At 42.9% G+C, this 18,461-nt stretch overlaps 1 protein-coding gene across 8 annotated transcripts in view; it reads left to right on the forward strand.

Moving 5' to 3' along the window:
* The first annotated feature begins 4,071 nt into the window (after window positions 1-4,071).
* The window catches only part of CCDC180 (coiled-coil domain containing 180), an 85,997-nt gene continuing 71,607 nt past the window's right edge, over window positions 4,072-18,461 (forward strand). For all 8 annotated transcript variants that reach the window (XM_037797282.1, XM_037797283.1, XM_037797284.1 and 5 more), the window contains exons 1-4: window positions 4,072-4,199; window positions 4,745-4,835; window positions 6,106-6,296; window positions 7,913-8,001. In XM_037797282.1, coding sequence (XP_037653210.1) covers window positions 4,767-4,835; window positions 6,106-6,296; window positions 7,913-8,001 — 349 coding nt within the window. In that variant the 5' untranslated portion in view covers window positions 4,072-4,199; window positions 4,745-4,766. The remainder of the gene's footprint in view (window positions 4,200-4,744; window positions 4,836-6,105; window positions 6,297-7,912; window positions 8,002-18,461) is intronic.

An 18,461-nucleotide genomic window follows, 5' to 3' on the forward strand; every position in this document is an offset into this window, starting at 1 on the left:
CCGATATGACAGAGGACGGCTCGTGTCACCCTTTGGGCTTCCATTGGCCAAGAGTGCAGTGATAGTACCGAAGAGTACTGCATCTGCAGCCAGGCTCCATCTCACACATTGCTGACATCCTCACTCGCACCCCTTTGTAAGGCCTTCCACTCCGGGATTGCCTTCCCTAAGCCAATTCATAACAGTAGCCCTTTAGCACTGTCCCTGGCTCCCGCACCCCCTGCATACCCTGTGGTGGCCTTGTTGTCCCTGTTGATGGCTGGCATGTCAGTGCTGGCAAAGATACGGCCGTCCATGTTGTTGGTGCCTCTATGTATCAATGTCAGCAACACTGGTGTACAGGTTGAGGGGGTCTTCGGGGATGAAGTCTCCATCAATGACAGGGATGAAGTCCAGATCGTGCACCATGGGATCTGGGTGGGAGAGCCAGCAGATTCCTATACCTTCTAGTGTCCACCTGAACTTCCCCCAGGCCTCTGGGGGCTGGGTTTGACCCTATCCCTATGAGGATGCAGCACAAACCTCCTTCCTTCTTTGATCTAGGGCAGGGTTTCTCAACTTCGGCACTCCTGACGTTTTGGACCAGATAATTCTATGCTGTGGGGAGCTGTCCTGTGCCCATGGGATGTTCTACCCACCGAATGCCAGTAGCAGCCTCCACCCAGTTGTGCAGATGAAGAATGTCTCCAGACATTGCAAAATATCCTCTGGAAGCAAAATCAGTCCCATGATGAGAACCGCTGCCTAGAGGCCAGGTCTGTCTTCTTGGGCAGTATAAGTGCCTTTCCTCTCCCTCTCCTCCCTAGGGCTAAATCAGGAAGGAGGAAGACCTAGAAGCAATTCAGGGGACCAAACTGAGTTTTAGTCTGTGAGGTAAAAATTGTGTGAGGTCCACATTGCCCTCCAGAATCCTTTAACTGGCCTCTAAAGGACCATCTACCTGGCTGGGGTTATGTGAATGCACTAATTTTCATTGGGTGCAGCACAGCCCTTTTGTCCTCCAGGAAGGGATGGCTTGCTATTCATTCAGCTGAGTTCCAAACGAATTACGTGGTTCGCCTTTGAGGTCAAATTCTTTAAAAACTATTTGTTGGTTTTGTTCTTGCCAAGAACTTATAATTCAAATAAGTTAAAGGTGCAAATGATGGGGCCCCATTGCACTTTGCCTTAGAAGAATAAGCAAAATGATGACATGCATAGGTTTTTACTGATAGGCTTCCCCAAGCTTTCCCAGAGGTACAAAATATTATAGCTTAAAGGGTCAACTACTACATAAAGTAGGTGTTCAGTAAATGTTCCCTGAATGAATGAATGATGAGTGAGTATTCATTAATACAAAGCTTCTTGGTCTGGGGCCCATGGATTCCCAGGAGGCTTTCAGGGGTCCATGAAACTCCCAAAAATTATGTGCAAATTACTGCATATGAATGTATTATTGAGGTGTGGAGCCCAAATATTCATCAACTTCTCAAAGGGGTCCATGATCCAAGTAGGATAAGAAGTAAAAAGGCCCACTCCCCTTCCCTTACAACTGGCTTCACTGAGGCTTGTAAAAAGAAAGAGATGGCAGTGAAATGCCTATGGATGCCAGCAAGTTGGTGACAGTTCCAGGCCTCAGAATCGAAGCCTCTCTCTTTTCTCCAAGAGGGTGCCCAGCAGTGCCCCACCCCTTAAGCCCCCAACAATCAGCAGCACCCACTCACACTCCTCCCTAACCAGGGGCATCTTATAGTTCAGCTTCATGACGCAGTGGTTAGTAACTTTCAGTTACTTGGCCATCCTGGAGGTATCATCCATGGAGTAGCCCCTTTTCTCAGTGATCTGGGAGGGGGTGAGCTGCCCACTGCAGTCCCACCACTTCCTCTTTGGCCCAGAATAGCAGGTCTTCTGGAACACCCAGAGGCTCAGCACCACGCTCTCAGCTAATGGCCTGCCATCTAGTCTGGCACCATGTGAGAAACAAGCACTATTCTTGAAAAGAAATAAACGCTTACCTGATTGTGGAGCAGAAAAGAATTTATTCATGATCTTGCAAGAAGTGGTGCCCAATCAAAATGTGGCGGGTTGGCGCACAGAACAATAGACCCAGCAGTATTTATTCTCCACACCTAACTCACAAGTCCCTCCCCTGTTTCTCCAGTAGCTGGATACTCCAAAGGATACATTCTATTCCACAAGCCTTACTAGTCCCTGCAAATTTAAAACATGCAGCCCGCCCAAATTGGAAACATTTGAAAAAAAGTCTCCTTTGCAAACTTGAAACATTTGAAACAAGTCTCCACCCCTCTTTCCTTTGTTCTTTAACTGCAGAGCTCCTCTGAGCTAGTTTGGTAACAACTTATGAAGCTCTTTTAGGATCCTCTACCACCCTCCAGTCTCCACCTTGCAAGGACAGTGGGTGGATAAACAGGACTGGCTGCCGATTATAGCTTGGCTTCTTGACCCTCTGCCATTTCCCTGAGCTGCCCCTCTAATTAATCTAATTTTCACAACCAGAAGTCTCTTCGGGCAATTTATCACCATCTGGTGTGGCATAAATATTGCTTTACTGTCTAGCCCCCCACTAGAATCATTCTCCAAGAGAGTGGGTACTTTGTTTATTCTTTGATGCATTCTGGGGACCGACAACAGTGCCCAGCAGGCAAGGTGCTCAAGAAATTCTAGTTGTATGAAAGAATATTGCAACTTTGTATTTATTCCAACCAAAAATACAATCAGGTGTGCATTGTACTTTTTTACAAGTAAGAAACAGAACTTAAGTAACTTGCTGAAGTTAAGCAGTGAGTAATGTTTGAATATCATTTCTCTGACTTCAAAGGCCAAGGATCACCCTGTGCTACCTCCCAGGAGAAGCTGGTTTTAACCAAGGCAAAAAAGATAGGATGTGGGCCCCCCTAAGGAACTGGGGGAAAATGCGGAGATGTTGGACATCCCCACTAGGTTATTTCTGATATTCTCACAAACATTGAGGACTAACAATTTGGTGGGCTGAGGCCTGGATCTTGGGGCTTGCCCTTATGAAGCTTGTTTCTGCAAAGAAGAGGCTGAGCCTATTTATAATTGTGCCTAAGAGAACCTCTTTGTTGTTCAGATGTGGCCTCTCTCTAAACCCACTCAGCAGGTGGACTTGCTGCCCTCCTCCCTGCATGGGACATGACTCCCAGGGGTGTGGATCTCCCTGGCAACATGGGACATGGCTCCTGGGGATGAGCCTGGCCCGGCATTGTGGGATTGAGAGGCTCTTCTTGGGAAAGTGAAATAAAGCAGAGTAAAGTTTCAGTGGCTGAGAGATCTCGAGTGGAGTCAAGAGGTCACTCTAGCGGGCATTCTTGTGCGCTATATAGATATCCCTTTTTAGGTTTTAGTGTGTTGGAATAGGTAGAAGGAAATACCTGAAACTGTTGAACTGCAACCCAGTAGCCTTGATTCTTGAAGACGATTGTATGGTTGTATAGCTTACATGGTGTGATGGTGTCACTGTGAGGAACTTTTGGCTCACACTCCCTTTGTTCATGGTATGGATGGATGAGTAGAAAAATGGGGACGGAAACTGGGTGCAGAGTGGGCTGGATGGACTGATTTGGGTGTTCTTTTTTACTTTCATTTTTTATTCTTATTTTCATTTTTGCTTTTTTTGGGAGTAATTAAAATGTTCAAAAGTTGATTGTGGTGATTGCACAACTATATGATGGAGTTGTGAACGGATGGTTGTGCACCATGGATGATTGTATGATGTGTGAATGTATCTCAATAGAACTGAATTAAAAAAAAAAAAATGTAGGATGGATTTTCCTGAACATAATGGCCTGTTGCTACAGCTCAGATCTCCTATTAGTTTTCAAAACTTGTAACTTGCTGCTCTGGACCCTCCCGACAGACATGTGGGATTCCCCCCGTATTACAAATGAGACACCAGGCCGCCAGGAAAGAGGCTGGCAAGGAATTCTACCCCCCAAGTGTGGAGTCCCGGTTGCTAAGGGCAACCTACCGCCTTTGGGGGGGAGGGAGCGGGGGAGGCGGGGCGAGCGCTTCTCCTCCGCCCCCCACCCCACGCGTTGCCTTGGAGACCACGGGTGTTCTGCAGCGGTTGTGGCTGGAGAGCTGTGGCGGATTTGAGTGGTGCTTCCAGAAGGTGGGAGTCTTCCCTACAATCCGCCGGCTCCGCTGACGCCCAGGAGGTGCCCGAGCTGCAGGGTGAGGTGGGTGAGTGAGTGGGTTGAGTGGGGGGAACGGGAATGCGGGGTGGGGAGGAGCTGCGGCCTCAGGCGACCAGGTCGTCTCCACACACCGTAGGGCCCAGCTGGTGTCGCAGGAATCGGGCTGTTTGCCTTAGCCCCCGTCTCCGCTCCCGTAGGGTCCTGACGGCGAGTCTGGCGCGCGGGGTCGGGGGCTCCAGGAAGGGAGGGGTTCAGATCCCAGCCGACACCTTGGGCGGGTTAACTTTTCCCAGGAAAGTTAGGAGGGTGAAGCACAAAACAGTCATTTCTTATCCGTCGCGCCCGGAAGCCCGTCTGGGATTTGCTCACTGCGCGGCGGGAAGAGCCAGCCTCCTCTGTTCTTGTCCGAGGATTCTGTTCGTGCCTGGGGCTGGTTTCCTTTGTCGCTTCCTCGCCCCTCGCTCTGGGGCCGCCTTCGCCCTCCCGCGCGGCCGTGCACTTGGGGCGGCGGGCGTGGTTTCCCACACTCCCGGGTCGGAATTGAGACCAAACCCAGACAAGTTTCCTAGACCACGGCTTCCTGGCAGGGGCGACCGGCCGGCGGCCAAGATGTCTTCAGTGGGGCGGGTGACCCAGGTTCCGAGCGGGAAAGTCTACCAGCAGATCTTCGAGGCTGAGGTAGGTGCCATCCCTCGGCCCCCTCCTTCCCTTCTCTCTCACACCTCCTTCCTCCAGCTGCCGGCCTCTTCTCTTCTCTCACTGCCTTCTTCCTTTTCCTCCTACCCGTTCCTACAGCCCCCCAAGTTCTCCGTGCTCGCAGGGCTTTCCTGGCGGAGAAGCCAGTAACATAAAGGATTTTGAAATTGTTTTGATTTTAGAGGTAATTCTTAATGGCTTTTAAAAATGTATGGATAAAAAAAGTCTATTCTTGAAAATTAGTACATTTAAATTAAAATTTAAATTAGTTAAAGATAACCAGATTAATCTTTCCTTGCCCTGGTTCTTTCTCCCACGCGTACAAGCATTAGTGTTTTTTCTTCTTTGAAAAAAGGGTTTGGTTCTGTACCAGTGTTTTCCACGTGCTTTAGCCCCTCACTGGTGTCTTAAGACCCTATCCCGGAGCAAAGTGAGTTCATCCTTGTTGTTCATCCATGATCTCCCTAACTATTAAAGTAGCCCACCTTGATGGACATTTGGTTCTTGAAATTGCCTTGTGATGTGTAAAGCACTGTACAGACAAAGCAAGGGTCTGAAAAGAAACACGCAGATCTGAACCCTGTTTGAGCTTTAAATATTGCCCTCTGAAGAAAATTTGAAAATCATAAGAAAGTATAAAGAAGCCAAAGAAATGATGAAACAAACTACTCACACAGACCTTCTCCCCATAAGCAACAAGCTGTTCTTAATCTTTTGGCATTTTTCTTTACAGTCGTTTTTCTATGCATTTTTTATTTTGAACCTATACTGTTTACTTTTGTTTATAATTTTTAATTTATATATTTAATTTATATTTTTACAGTATATCATCATATAAGCATTTTCCTATGTCATATTTCTTTGTAGGTCTCATTTTTAATAACTTTATAACATTCCATTGAATGCATATGCCACGTTTACTCAACCCATCCCCTATTATTGGACAGATCCATTTTTTACCAATTCCTTCTGATTATAAAAAAGGCCAGGATGAACATCTTGGCCTCCTTTAAATTTCTTAAAGATGCCTTTCCAGAGTGGCTGAATGGCCATCAGAGGAGATGGAGAGCCCTGCTCTGGTGGCGGAGGGGCGGGGGTGGGGGTGGGGGGGGTGGGTGGGGGTGGGTGGTGCAGCCAAAGTGCTTTCCTGGTGGCAGCTATCACCTGACTTTCTAAGAGCAGCTGCAACACAGTCAGCCTGAGAGTCCTGGGAAGTCTGCAGCACTGACCCCCTGGTCTTCCGTGGCTTTAGGTGCAGCTGGTTCGCTCCCTGGCAGTCAGCAGGAAGCGGGTGGTGGAGCATTCTCTGACCCCAAAGAATGGCAGGACACCTTTGATGAAGAAGGTGGAAATTCCTGAAGGGGAGATGCTGTCTGCTCGGCAGCAGAACTGGGTGCACAGCCTGCCCAACGACTGGGCCACCGAAAACCCTGTGCTCTACAGGTACGTCCTGCTGCCCAGCTGAATCCCACACCCCATGTGGACCTCTGAGTCTTCAGAGGCACGAAAAGAGCTCATACAAGATGAGTCCCAGATGGGAATGAAGCCTTAGATCCTTCCCCTGAAAGAGGGAGATCAGAACACCTGCCTTGCAGGATTGTGTACTTCTCCCTCCCATCCTCCTCTCCTCCCACATAATTATTGATTGAACCCCTGGGTCCAGGCACTGGGGATGGGGGTGCACCGTCATGGAGCTTAAGGCTTTGATGGTAAATAAATAAGCGGTCCCACATGCACACCAACTTGTGGGAAAGTTCTGAAGCCAAGGTGGGGGCTGAGGGAGAAGGGTCAGGAAAAATCTCTGAGGAGGGATCTCGGTTGACACTTGGATGGTGAGTGAGGGGAAGAATGGGGGCAAGGTTGTGAAGCAGGACAGCTTTAGTCAATTCCAGAAGACCGAAGAAGGTCAGTAGGCCTTGGGGGAGGGGCAGGAGATGAGGCTGAGTGAGGCCTTGCAGGCCACATTAAGTATTTTGGACTTTGGTGTGGTAAGCAACTATTGTGCATTTTAAGGTCCCTCGGGCTGCTGTGTGGAAGATGGTGGGGGAGGTGGGCTGCGAGAAGAAGGAGACCAGGAGAGAAGCGTCCCAGTTGTTCAGCCAAGCTTGCCAGTGGCCCTGAGAAGGGTGGACAGGTGTATTTTGGAGGCAGAACCCACAGGACCTAGTGATGGATTAGATAGGGGAGGAGGGTCCTGAGAGTCCCAGGCAGGGGGATAGGGAGTTCTGCTTTGAACACATTAAATTGAGATTCCTAAGCAAGCAGTTTCAGCTCCCCCAGTTCAGATTCCTCAACTGAGGAAAAAAGGAAAGGAAAAAGAAGATCTGCATCTTTCCTCAGGAGAATGGGGCTGAGCTGGGCTTTCCTTAGTCTCTTCAACCTTTGCATAAACCATAAACCTCTTCCCCAGTCTGGGACTCTGGAAGAGAAGTCAGTCCTCCTCTTCTTGGTGCCTTGGTTTCCCTTTCACCCTCTTTGTGGTCTTGCAATTCTTGGCCTAGGGTCAGAGACTGACACAATGCTGAGTAGAGTTCACTACCCTGCCCTTTGACCTTGCAGGGTAATCCTCCCCCGAGGCTACTGACCATCCAAACCCTTGGCTACCTATGATGGGCAAATCCATGGCCCACCCAAGCCCTGCCTCGCCCTGCAGGGGTCTCAAGGTCATGTTCCCTAGCCCATAGACCCCTGCCTGATACCCTAGGCCTTGGAGTCACATCCTGGAGTGCTAGGGTTCCTCCTTGTAGTGAAGTACTTCTCTGAACCCTCACGTCCCCTCCTGATAAACAGGGTCACCCGACTACTCATAAGATGCTGAAGGAGCAGATGATACACACTGAGCACTTACCAAGGGTCTGGATCTATCAAGCTGGCCATGCCCCCACCAATGCCCAGTTTCCCCGTGTGGAAAATGATTCACTTGGTTTGCTGCCAGAGCCATGTCAGGCTCCCTGAGGGCAAGGGTGGTGTCTTGCTATGTAGAGCCCCTCAGTATCTGCTAATAGGAGAAACTACCTGGTGCCAGAGAGCTGCCCTTTTCTCCCCTGCTTGTGATTCAGGGAAAAGAAAGCAGCCAAGAGGCAAAAAGCCCAAGAGAGTGAGAACACCATTGCTGCCCGAGAAGTCCGGGGCCTGCGGGACACCATCGGTGAGCCTCTGTTCTTGCTGGGAGGATCAGGCCTGGCCTAGGCAAGAGACAGCCCTGTGGGCAGGACTCCTGGGAACTCTTTGGAAGAAGCACCTTCAGCTCCCAGTGCGTTCTTTCTGCTCAGCAACATACAGAGTCTTCCCTCCTTGGGTGGGCAGGTTTCGGGGCAGGGTGGTGAGCATTGCTTGTGCCATGGGTCCCTCTCGTGTGACTCCCAGTGGGTGCTGTGGTGGTGCAGGGCAACGCAGGAGTTCTCCAGGTCTATGGGCTTAGCTGCCTTCACACGTCAGGTTTGCCTTGCACATCAGAACACTGTGAACATAGAGGCAAGTTCTGTTTGCTGGCTGTTTTGGGGCAGGGTTGCTTCGCCGCCACCTAAAAATGGAATTTAAAGGACTTTTAGCTTCTCAGGTCTCATCTTAAATAGTTACTTGAAATTTAAGAGAAGGGCTACAGTTTTTTGTCTTGAATGATTGGTTTTAGGGATTTGTGATCATAAAAGACTTCCTACATTGTTTAAGCCAAAAATAAAAAAAAGACTTCCTAGTTAATTTCATTAGATATATTGGATCTGAGATGCTTTTTTTTCTTTTTCTTTTTTTAAAAATTGTAGTAAATATACATAACATAAAAATCATTTTAAAAACTAGAAGTAGATAGTCATCCTTGTGCCGGTTTACAGATGAGGGAAACAAGGCACATTGATGTAAAATGTTTCCCAAGATCTGGTAAATAGTTGATAATGGAAATAAATCCAGGGTTTTCTGACTGCTGATTTGCTCTTTATATTCTTTGACTCCCTTCATACAGATACTAGCATTTTTCTGATTCGTAGATGCTCTGAAATGGAAGAACTACACCCAAGAATGGGGAAGGCTCCTTATGAGACTCACTGCAGAGTGTGAATTGGACAGCTCTAGGATAGGAAACAGGATGCAAGCATATACATATGTGATAGAATAATCCAAAAGGGAGGCTTTTCAATGAAAGAACCAGATAGAATGCAAACCGAAGAGACAGTCACACTAATAGTGCCAGATTCTAGAAATAGTGATTATTTCTGAGAACCAAGGTTGCTTTTGATCTATGAGCAATGTTGAAATCATTGAATAACAACTGTTTATTTCCAGACACTCACACACATACACACAAATCATTTTAACCAGTTTCAAGTGTACAAGTCAGTGACATTAAATACATTGACAATGTTGTGTAACTTTCACCACAATCCATTTCCAGAACTTTTACATCACCCAAACGGAAACTGGTACCCATTAAGCAATAACTCCCCATTCCTCCCTTGTCCCAGCACCTGATAATTCTAAGTATTCCACATAAGGGAAATCATACAATGTTCTTTTGTGTTTGGTTTATGTAACTCAACGTAATGTCTTCAAGATTTATCCATGTTGTAGCATGTATCAGCACTTTGTTTCGCTGTATGGCTAATGTTCCATCATATGTAATATCACATTATGGTTATCCATTCATCTGTTGATGGACATTTGGGTTGCTTCCACCTTTTGGCTACTGTGAATAATGCTGCTTTGAACATTGATGTAAAATATCTTTTTAAGTCCGTTATCATTTCTTTGGGATGTATTACTAGAAGTGGAATTGCCAGGTCATCTGGTAATTCTATGTTTAAATTACTGTGGAACTGCTAAACTTTTCCACAGCAACTGCACCACTTTACACTCACACCAACAACATACAAGTGGTCCTGCTGCTCCACATCCTTATCAATACTTGTTCTTATCTGTTATTTCTATAATAGCCATCCCAGTGGATGTGAGGTGGTGTCTCCTTGTGGTTTTGATTTGCATTTCTCTAATGGCTAATGACATGAGCAGCTTTTCATTGCTTATTGGCTATTTGTATATCTTCTTGGAGAAATGTCTATTCAAATCATTTGCCCATTTTTAAATTGTGTTTGTCTTTTTGGTGTTGGGTTGTAGGATTTCTTTATATATTCTGAATACTAAACTTTTATCAGATATGTGATTTGCAACTATTTTCTCCCATTCTTTGGGTTGTCTTTTCACTTTCTTATAATGACTTTTGGTGCACAAAGGTTTAAACAGGAAATCCTGTTTGCCTATTTTTTCTTTTTTTGCTTGTGCTTTTCTTGCAAAATCCAAAAATCCATTGCTTAATAGAAGGTCCTGAAGATATTTCCCTATGTTTTCTTCTAAGAGTTTTATAATGTTAGCTCTTATATTTAAGTTGTTGATTTTATTTTGAGTTAATTTTTATATATGGTAAAAAGTAGGGATCCAAATTCATTCTTTTGCATGGGGACTTCCACTTGTCCCAGCACCATTTGTAGAAGAGACTATTCTTTCCCCATTGAATTGATTTGGGGCCTTGTCAAAAATCAACTGGCAAAGATGCGTGCGTGCATTTATTTCTGGACTCTCAATTCTATTCCATTCATATACGTGTCTATCTTTATGCCAGTACCACACTGTTTTAATGACTATAGCTTTATAGCAAGTTTTGATAAGGAAGTGTGAGCCCTCCAACTTTGTTCTTTTTCAAGAATGTATTGGCTGTTTGGGCTCCTTACTATTGCAAATTAATAAGAGGATCAGCTTTCTGCAAAAAGAGGCTGTTCTGGTTTGCTCAAGCTGCCATTATGCAAAATACCAGAAATGCATTGGCTTTATTAAGTTACAAATTTACAGTTCTAAGGCCATAAAAATGTCCAAACTAAGGCATCAACAAGAGGATACCTTCACTTAAGAAAGGCCAATGACGTCCAGGTCACCTCTGTTAGCTGGAAAGGCATGTGATGGCATCTGCTGGTCCTTTGCTCCCAGGTTGTGTTGTGTTGCTTTCAGCTTCTGGTTCCAGTGGCTTTCTTTCTTTCTTTCTTTCTTTTTTTTTTTTCACTTTTTATTTTGAAATAATTTCAGACTTACAGGAGTAGTTGCAAAAATAATACAAACCCCATACACAGAACTCCAGCCTACCCTCCCTCCCTGTCATCCATCATCTATTTCTCTGTCTTCTGAACATATGAGAGCAAGTTGCACACATCCTTGAACAAATAATATAATTCACATATACATTTCCTATGAACAAGAATATTCATTTATGTAATTATCTTAAGTGTAGTTAAGAAGTTCAAGAAATTTAACATTGATATAAAGCTTACATTCTATATTTCATTTTTTTTATGTCCCAATTGTGTCTTTTTGAGCCTTTTCTCCTCTATTCTTAGAGGTCATCCAGGGTCATCTATGGCATTTAGTTGTCATTATCTATTTAGATTGTCTGTTTTTTCAATTGTGGAAACATACATACAGCATAAATCTTCCCACTCCAATTCCTCCCGAGCATTCCATTTAGTGGGATTAATCACCTTCACAATGTTGCAATGCCATCACCTTCCCACCATCCATTACTAGAAATTTCCCTTAACCCCAAACAGAAATCCTACACTCACTTCTTATTAACTCCCCATTGCCCCTTCCCCCACTTCTAGTAACCCATACTCTACTTTTCTTCTCTATGATCCCATTCTCTGATACTTTCTTTATGTTTACCACCGGGCTTAAATTTAACATCCTAAGTCTATAACAATCTTGTTTTCTTTGATACCAACTTAACTTCAATAGGACACGTAAACTATGTTCCTATACTCCTCCAATCCCCCACCTTTATGTAGTTCTTGTCAAAAATTACATATTTTACATTGAGTCCAAAACCACTGATTTATCATTATACTTTATGTATTTTAGATCCTGTAGGAAGTAAATAGTGGAGTTACAAATCAAAAATAACAGTAGTATTAGTATTTATATTTACCAGGTGATCTTTACTGGAAATCTTTATTTCTTCATGTGGTTTCAGTCAGTTGTTTAATGTCCCTTCCTTTCAGCCTGCACAATTCCCTCTAGCATTTCTTATAGGACTGATCTACTGGTGATGAAGTCCCTCAGCTTTTGATTATTTGGGAATGTTTTCATCTCCCCTCATTTTTAACCTCCAGGTGTTTGTGAATTTTCTCAGTCTCTGATAGTTATTGACTTCTAATTGTATTCCATTGTGATCAGAGAATGTGCTTTGAATAATTTCATTTTTTTTTTTAATTTATTGAGGCTTGTTTTATGTCCCAGCCTATGATCTATTCTGGAGAAAGTTCCGTGTTCACTAGAGAAGAACGTGTATCCTGGTGATTTGGGATGTAATGTTCTGTATATGTCTGTTAAATCCAATTCATTTATCAGATTGTTTAGATTATCAGTTTCCTTATTGGTCTTCTGTCTGGTTGATCTATCTATAGGAGAGAGTGATGTGTTGAAGTCTCCCATAACTATTGTGGAACCATCTATTGCTTCCTTTAGTTTTGCCAGTGTTTGTCTCATGTATTTTGTGGCACCATGATTGGGTGCATAAACATTTATGATTGTTATTTCTTCTTGTTGAATTGCCCCTTTTATTAGTATGTAGTGGCCTTCTTTGACTCTCATAATATCCTTGCATTTAAAGTCTATTTTATCTGAGATTAATATTGCTACTCCTGCTTTCTTTTGGCTGTAGCTTGCATGAAATATTTTTTCCATCCTTTCACTTTCAATTTCTTTGTGTCTCTGTGTCTACAATGAGTCTCTTGTATGCAACATATTGATGGTTCATATTTTTTTTTATCCATTCTGCCAATCTATGTCTTTTAATTGGGGAGTTTAATCCATTTACATTCAGTGTTATTACTGTGAAGGCATTTCTTGAATCAGCCATCCTATCTTTTGGTTTATGTTTGTCAGATATATTTTTTTCCCTCTCTTGCTTATTGTCCTTTAATGAACCAATATTGAATCTCTTTAGTACTGAACCTTTCTCTATATCTCTCTCTCCTTTCTTTGTTTCTCTATCAGTAGGGCTCCCTTTAGTATCTGAAATAGGGCAGATCTTTTATTAGCAAAATCTCTCAGCATTTGTTTGTCTTTGAAAATTTTAAGCTCTCCCTCAAATTTGAAGGAGAGCTTTGCTGGATAAAGTATTCTTCATTGGAAATTTTTCTCTCTCAGAATTTTAAATATGTCATGCCACTGCCTTCTCGCCTCCATGGTGGCCACTGAGTAGTCACTATTTAGTCTTGTGTTGCTTCCTTTGTATGTGGTGAGTTGCTTTTCTCTTGCTGCTTTCAGAACTTGCTCCTTCTCTTCAGTATTTGAGAGTCTGATCAGAATATGTCTTGGAGTGTGTTTATTTGGACTTACTCTATTTGGAGTTCACTGGGCATTTATGTTTTGTGTATTTATATTGTGTAGAAGGTTTGGGAAGTTTGCCCCAACAATTTCTTTGAATATTCTTTCTAGACCTTTACCCTTCTCTTCCTGTTTTGGGACACCAGTGAGTCTTGTATTTGGATGTTGTATTTTATTTATCATATCCCTGAGGTCTATTTCGATTTTTTCTATTTTTTCCCCATTCTTTCTTTTGTTCTTTAATTTTCCTTTCTGTGGTCCTCAAGAGCGCTGATTCTTTGTTCAGCTTCCTCTAGTCTTGTACAGTGAGTTTCCAGAATCTTTTTAATTTGGTCAGCAGTTTCTTTTATTTCCATAAGATCTTTTTTTTTTTATTTACTCTTGCAATTTCTTCTCTATGCTCTTCTAGTGTCTTCTTCATGTCCTTTATATCCTGTGCCATGTTCTCATTGTTTGTCTTTAGTTTTTGATTAATTGCTCCAAATACTGTGTCTCCTCTGATCTTTTGATATGGGTGTTTGGGTTTGGGTTATCCATATCGTCTGGTTTTTTCATATGCTTTAAAATTTTCTGTTGTTTTTGGCCTCTTGGCATTTTCTTTACTTGATAGGATTCTTTTAAGATATGTAGAATTATTCGAAGGCTAATCTCTAATTCGTCAGATCTACAGCTTGATGGCATACACTTTCTCTAACTAACCAGCAGATGGCATCCGCGAGTCACCTATTCCCCTCAAGTCAGTTCTCCCCAACTTTGTCTTTGTGGGGTATGGGGGTCTGATTTTTGTGGGGTCCAATTGGTGCACCAAGTTTGGGTGTGTTGTTGGTGCTGTCCACCCTGAATGTGGGGTGTGTGTCTGAGTGGTTAGGGAGGCAGGGCAGCTTTAATAATCACACCTCCCAGGTGTTCCTGGAGATTCAAGGCTGTTGCAACAGTCTAAACCTTCAGTTTGGTCTCACCACAGATTGTCTCTGCCTTGGACCCACAAGTCCTTGGTACTGGCATATGGACCCTGGGATTTCCAAGTGGGTCCCTCTTCCAAGCCGTGCCCTTCTAGGGCCTCTGCTGAGGGAAGGTTGTGCTATGTCACAAGTGTGCGCCATCCCTGAAGGGAAGTTCTGGGTCACTGGGCCATGTAGGTGGGTTCCCAGTCTGCTGTAAGGATGGCTGAATGGGACGTGTTAATTTCCCCCTTTTTGCACAGTTCTGCCTTCCCAGCTCCGGGACAGTTAGCTGTGGGTGTGCGAAAGGCTATTGTCCGCGCCCGATATTGTGGTGTGTGTGTGTGTTGCTGGAAACACTTCCTGTTACACTGGGTTTTTTGGCGTGGCTCTGGACTGTGGTGCCTGCACTGGGCAGGAGCGTTCCCAGCCCGCAGGGAAGATGGCTGCAAGGGGCATGGTTTTTTCCCCTTTTGGCTCACCTCTGCCTTCCTCGCTCCGAAACAATTATCAGCGGGTGTGCGAAAGGCTTTCTTGCACGCCAGATACTGAGGTGTTTGCACAGCCCATTCCTGCCGCACTACACTGTGCAGTTCTCACTGCCGTATCTGCAGCCGCTTTTGGGTTTTTAAAAAAAGAAGTAGTCCGCCTCTCTGCCGGTTTGAATGTATTGTGTCCCCCAAATGCCATTGTCTTTGCAGTTTTGTGGGGCAGACGTTTTGGTGATGGTTGGATTTGCTTGGAATGTGCCCCACCCAGCTGTGGGTAATGATTCTGATGAGATGTTCCCATGGAGACGTGGCCCCACCCATTCAGCGTGGGCCTTGATCAGTGGAGCTATATAAATGAGCTGACTTGGGGGAGGAAATGGAGTGCAGCTGGGAGTGATGTTTTGAAGAGGAACAAGCTTGCTAGAGAGGAACGTCCTGGGAGAAAGCCGTTTTGAGGCCGGAGCTTTGGAGCAGACGCCAGCTGCCTTCCTAGCTAACAGGTTTTCCGGACGCCATTGGCCATCCTCCGGTGAAGGTACCCGATTGCTGAGGTGTTACCTTGGACGTTTTGTGGCCTTAAGACTGTAACTGTGTAGCGAAATAAACCCGTTTTATAAAAGCCTATCCATCTTTGGTGTTTTGCATTCTGCAGCATTAGCAAACTAGAACAGCCTCCAAATGCCAACCCACCATTTCCCCATACCACAGCGTGGCTGCCAGATATTCAGCAACTTATTCACTCTTTTCAGAATGTAGACTCCCTGTTTCACCAAGTGCACGGTCCCTGTGGATTTAGCAAACCTTGTCCAGCTGGTGCATCACTGGAATTGGTGTTCTGAGTCACTTTCTGGCTTTTATCTGGTATTTTTCATGGAGGTGTTTTTTTGCCCTGTCTCTCCTAGCCACCATCTTAGGTTTTCCTCAGCTTTCTTTTTAATCATCTGTGGGTTTTCACTTAGCTTCTCCAGGGCAACTCTGGGTTTCATCTCTTAGTTTAGCATCTCCAAACGTCTTTCTGTGTGTATCTCCAAGCGTCTGGTTTCTGTGTCAGCTCTGAGCTCTGGCTCTCTCTGAGCTCTCTTAAGGACTCCAGTAAACTGATCAAGACCCACCTTAATGGGCAGGGTCACACCCCCATGGAAATAATCTAATTAAAATGTCCCTCCCCCAATAGGTCTGCCTCCACAAGATTGCATTAAAGAACATGAATTTTTATGGGGTACATAACAGATTCAAACCAGCACAGAGGCTGCTGGAATTTTGATAGAAATTGCATTGGATCTATAGATCACTTTAGGTAATATTGACATCTTAACAATATCAAATCTTCCAGTGTATCTACATGGGAAGTCTTTCCATTTATTTAGGTCTTCTTTAATTTCTTTCAGCAATGTTTTATAGTTTTCAGTGTACAAGTCTTTCACTTCTTTGGGTGAATCTATTCCTAAATATCTTATTCTTTTAGATACAATTGTAAATGGAATTGTTTCCTTAATGTCGTTTTCAGATTGTTCATTACTGGTGTATAGTAACACTACTGATTTTTTCATGTTGATCTTGTACCCTGCAACTTTGCTCAGTTCATTTATTAGCTCTAGTAATTTTCCTGTGGATTCTTTTGGACTTTCTATATATAGGATCATGCCATCTTTGAATAGAGATAGTTTTATTCCTTCATTTCCAATTTGGATGCATTCTGTTTCTTTTTTTTTCTTGCCTAATTGCTGTGTCTAGAACTTCCAGTACAATGTTGAACAACAGTGGTGACAGTTGGCATCCTTGTCTTGTTCCTGATTTTAGGGGGAAAGCTTTCATTCTGTTGCCATTGAGTATGATGGTAGCTGTGGGTTTTTCTTAAATGCCCTTTATTATGTTGAGAAAGTTTCCTTCTATTCCCAGTTTCTGAGAGTTTTTATCATGAAAAATGCTGGATTTTGTCAAATGCCTTTTCTGCATCAATTCAGATGATCATGTGTTTTTTTCCTTCATTCTATTAATGTGGTGTATTGTGTTGATTTTGTTTGTTTTTTATTTTAGTTGATTTTCATTTGTTGAGCCACCCTTGCATTCCTGGAATAAATCCCACTGATTGTAGTGTATAATCCTTTTACTATACTGTTGGATTCAGTTTGCCAGTATTTTGTTGAAGACTTTTGCATCTCTATTCATAAAACACATTGGTCTATAATTTTCTTTTCTTGTTTTGTCTTTACCTGGCTTTGGTATCAGGGTAATACTAGACTCATAGAATGAGTTATGAAGTGGTTACTCCTTTTCTACTTTTTGGAAGAATTTGGGAAGAACTGGGGGTAAGTATTCTTTAATTGTTTTGTAGAATTCAGCAGTGAATCCATCCAGTCTGAGACTTTTCTTCTTCCGAGCTTTTTCATTATCAGTTCAATCTCTATTTATTATAGGTCTGTTGAAATTTTATATTTCTTCTTGATTAGTGTAGGTAATTTGTATATTCCTAGGAAGTTTTCCATTTCATCTAGGTTATCTAATTTGTTGGCCTATAATTGTTCATAGTATTCTCTTATAATCCTTCTCATTTCTGTAAGGTCAGTAGTAATGTCCTTTCTTTCATTTCTGATTTTTACTTGTGCCCTCTTTTCTTTGTCAGTCTAGATAAAAGTTTTTCAATTTTATTTAACTTTTCAAAGAACCAACTTTTGGGTTTTGTTGGTTCTCTATTGTTTTTCTATTCTCTATTTCATTTATCTCCTCTGTAATCTTTACTTCTTCTGCTAACTTTGCGTTTGGTTTGTTCTTCTTTTGCTAATTCCTATAGGTGTGAAGTTAGGTTGTTTATTTGTGATCTTTTTTCTTTTATAATATAGGCATTTACAGCTATAAACTGAGCACTGTGGACCCTGCATCCCATAGTTAATATATGTTGTGTTTTCATTTTCATCCATCTCTTAGTATTTTCTAATTTCCCGTGTGATTTCTTCTTTGACACATTGGCTGTTTAAGTTCTAAATATTTGTAAATTTTCCAGGTTTCTTTCTTTTATTGATTCCTAGCTTCATTCCATTGTGATGAGAGTAGATGCTTTGTATAATTTGATCTTTTTGAATTTATTAAGATTTGATTTGTGGCCCAATATATGGTCTGTCCTGGAGAATGGTCTGTATGTACTTGATAAGAATGTGTATTCTGCTGTTATTGGATAGAATGTTCTATAAATGTCTGTTAGGTATAATTGATTTACAGTATTCTTCAAGTCCTCTTTTTCCTTTACTGCTTTTCTGCCTAGATGTTCTTTCAATTACTGAAAGAACAATATTGAAATCTCTATTATTTAGAGCTATCTATTTCTCCCTTCAATCCTGTCCATTTTTGTTTCATTTATTTTGGGGCTGTATTGTTAGGTGCATAGATGTTTATAATTGTCATATCTTCTTGGTGGATTGAACTGTTTATCAATATATAACATCCTGTATATATTGTCTGCTGTAACCTTTGTTGACTTGAAGTTTATTTTGTCTGACAATATATTATCACCCCATCTATTTTGATTACTATTTTCCTGGACTGTCTTTTCCCATCTTTTTACTCTCATCTTCTTTGTGTCATTGTATCTGAAGTGAGTCTCTTGCAGACAACATGTAGATGGATCATGTTTTTATCCAATTGGTCAGTCTCTGATTTATAACAGGATAGTTTAATCCATTCACATTTAAGGTAATTATTGATAAGGAAAGATTTACTAATGCCATTTAGCTATTTGTTTTGTGTATGTTTTACATGTTTTTCTGGTTCCTTGATTACTCCATTCCTGCCTGTTTTTGTATTTAGTTGATTTTGTG

The sequence above is a fragment of the Choloepus didactylus genome, chromosome 10, assembly GCF_015220235.1.
Source record: "Choloepus didactylus isolate mChoDid1 chromosome 10, mChoDid1.pri, whole genome shotgun sequence".
NCBI classification, from domain to species: Eukaryota; Metazoa; Chordata; class Mammalia; order Pilosa; family Megalonychidae; genus Choloepus; species Choloepus didactylus.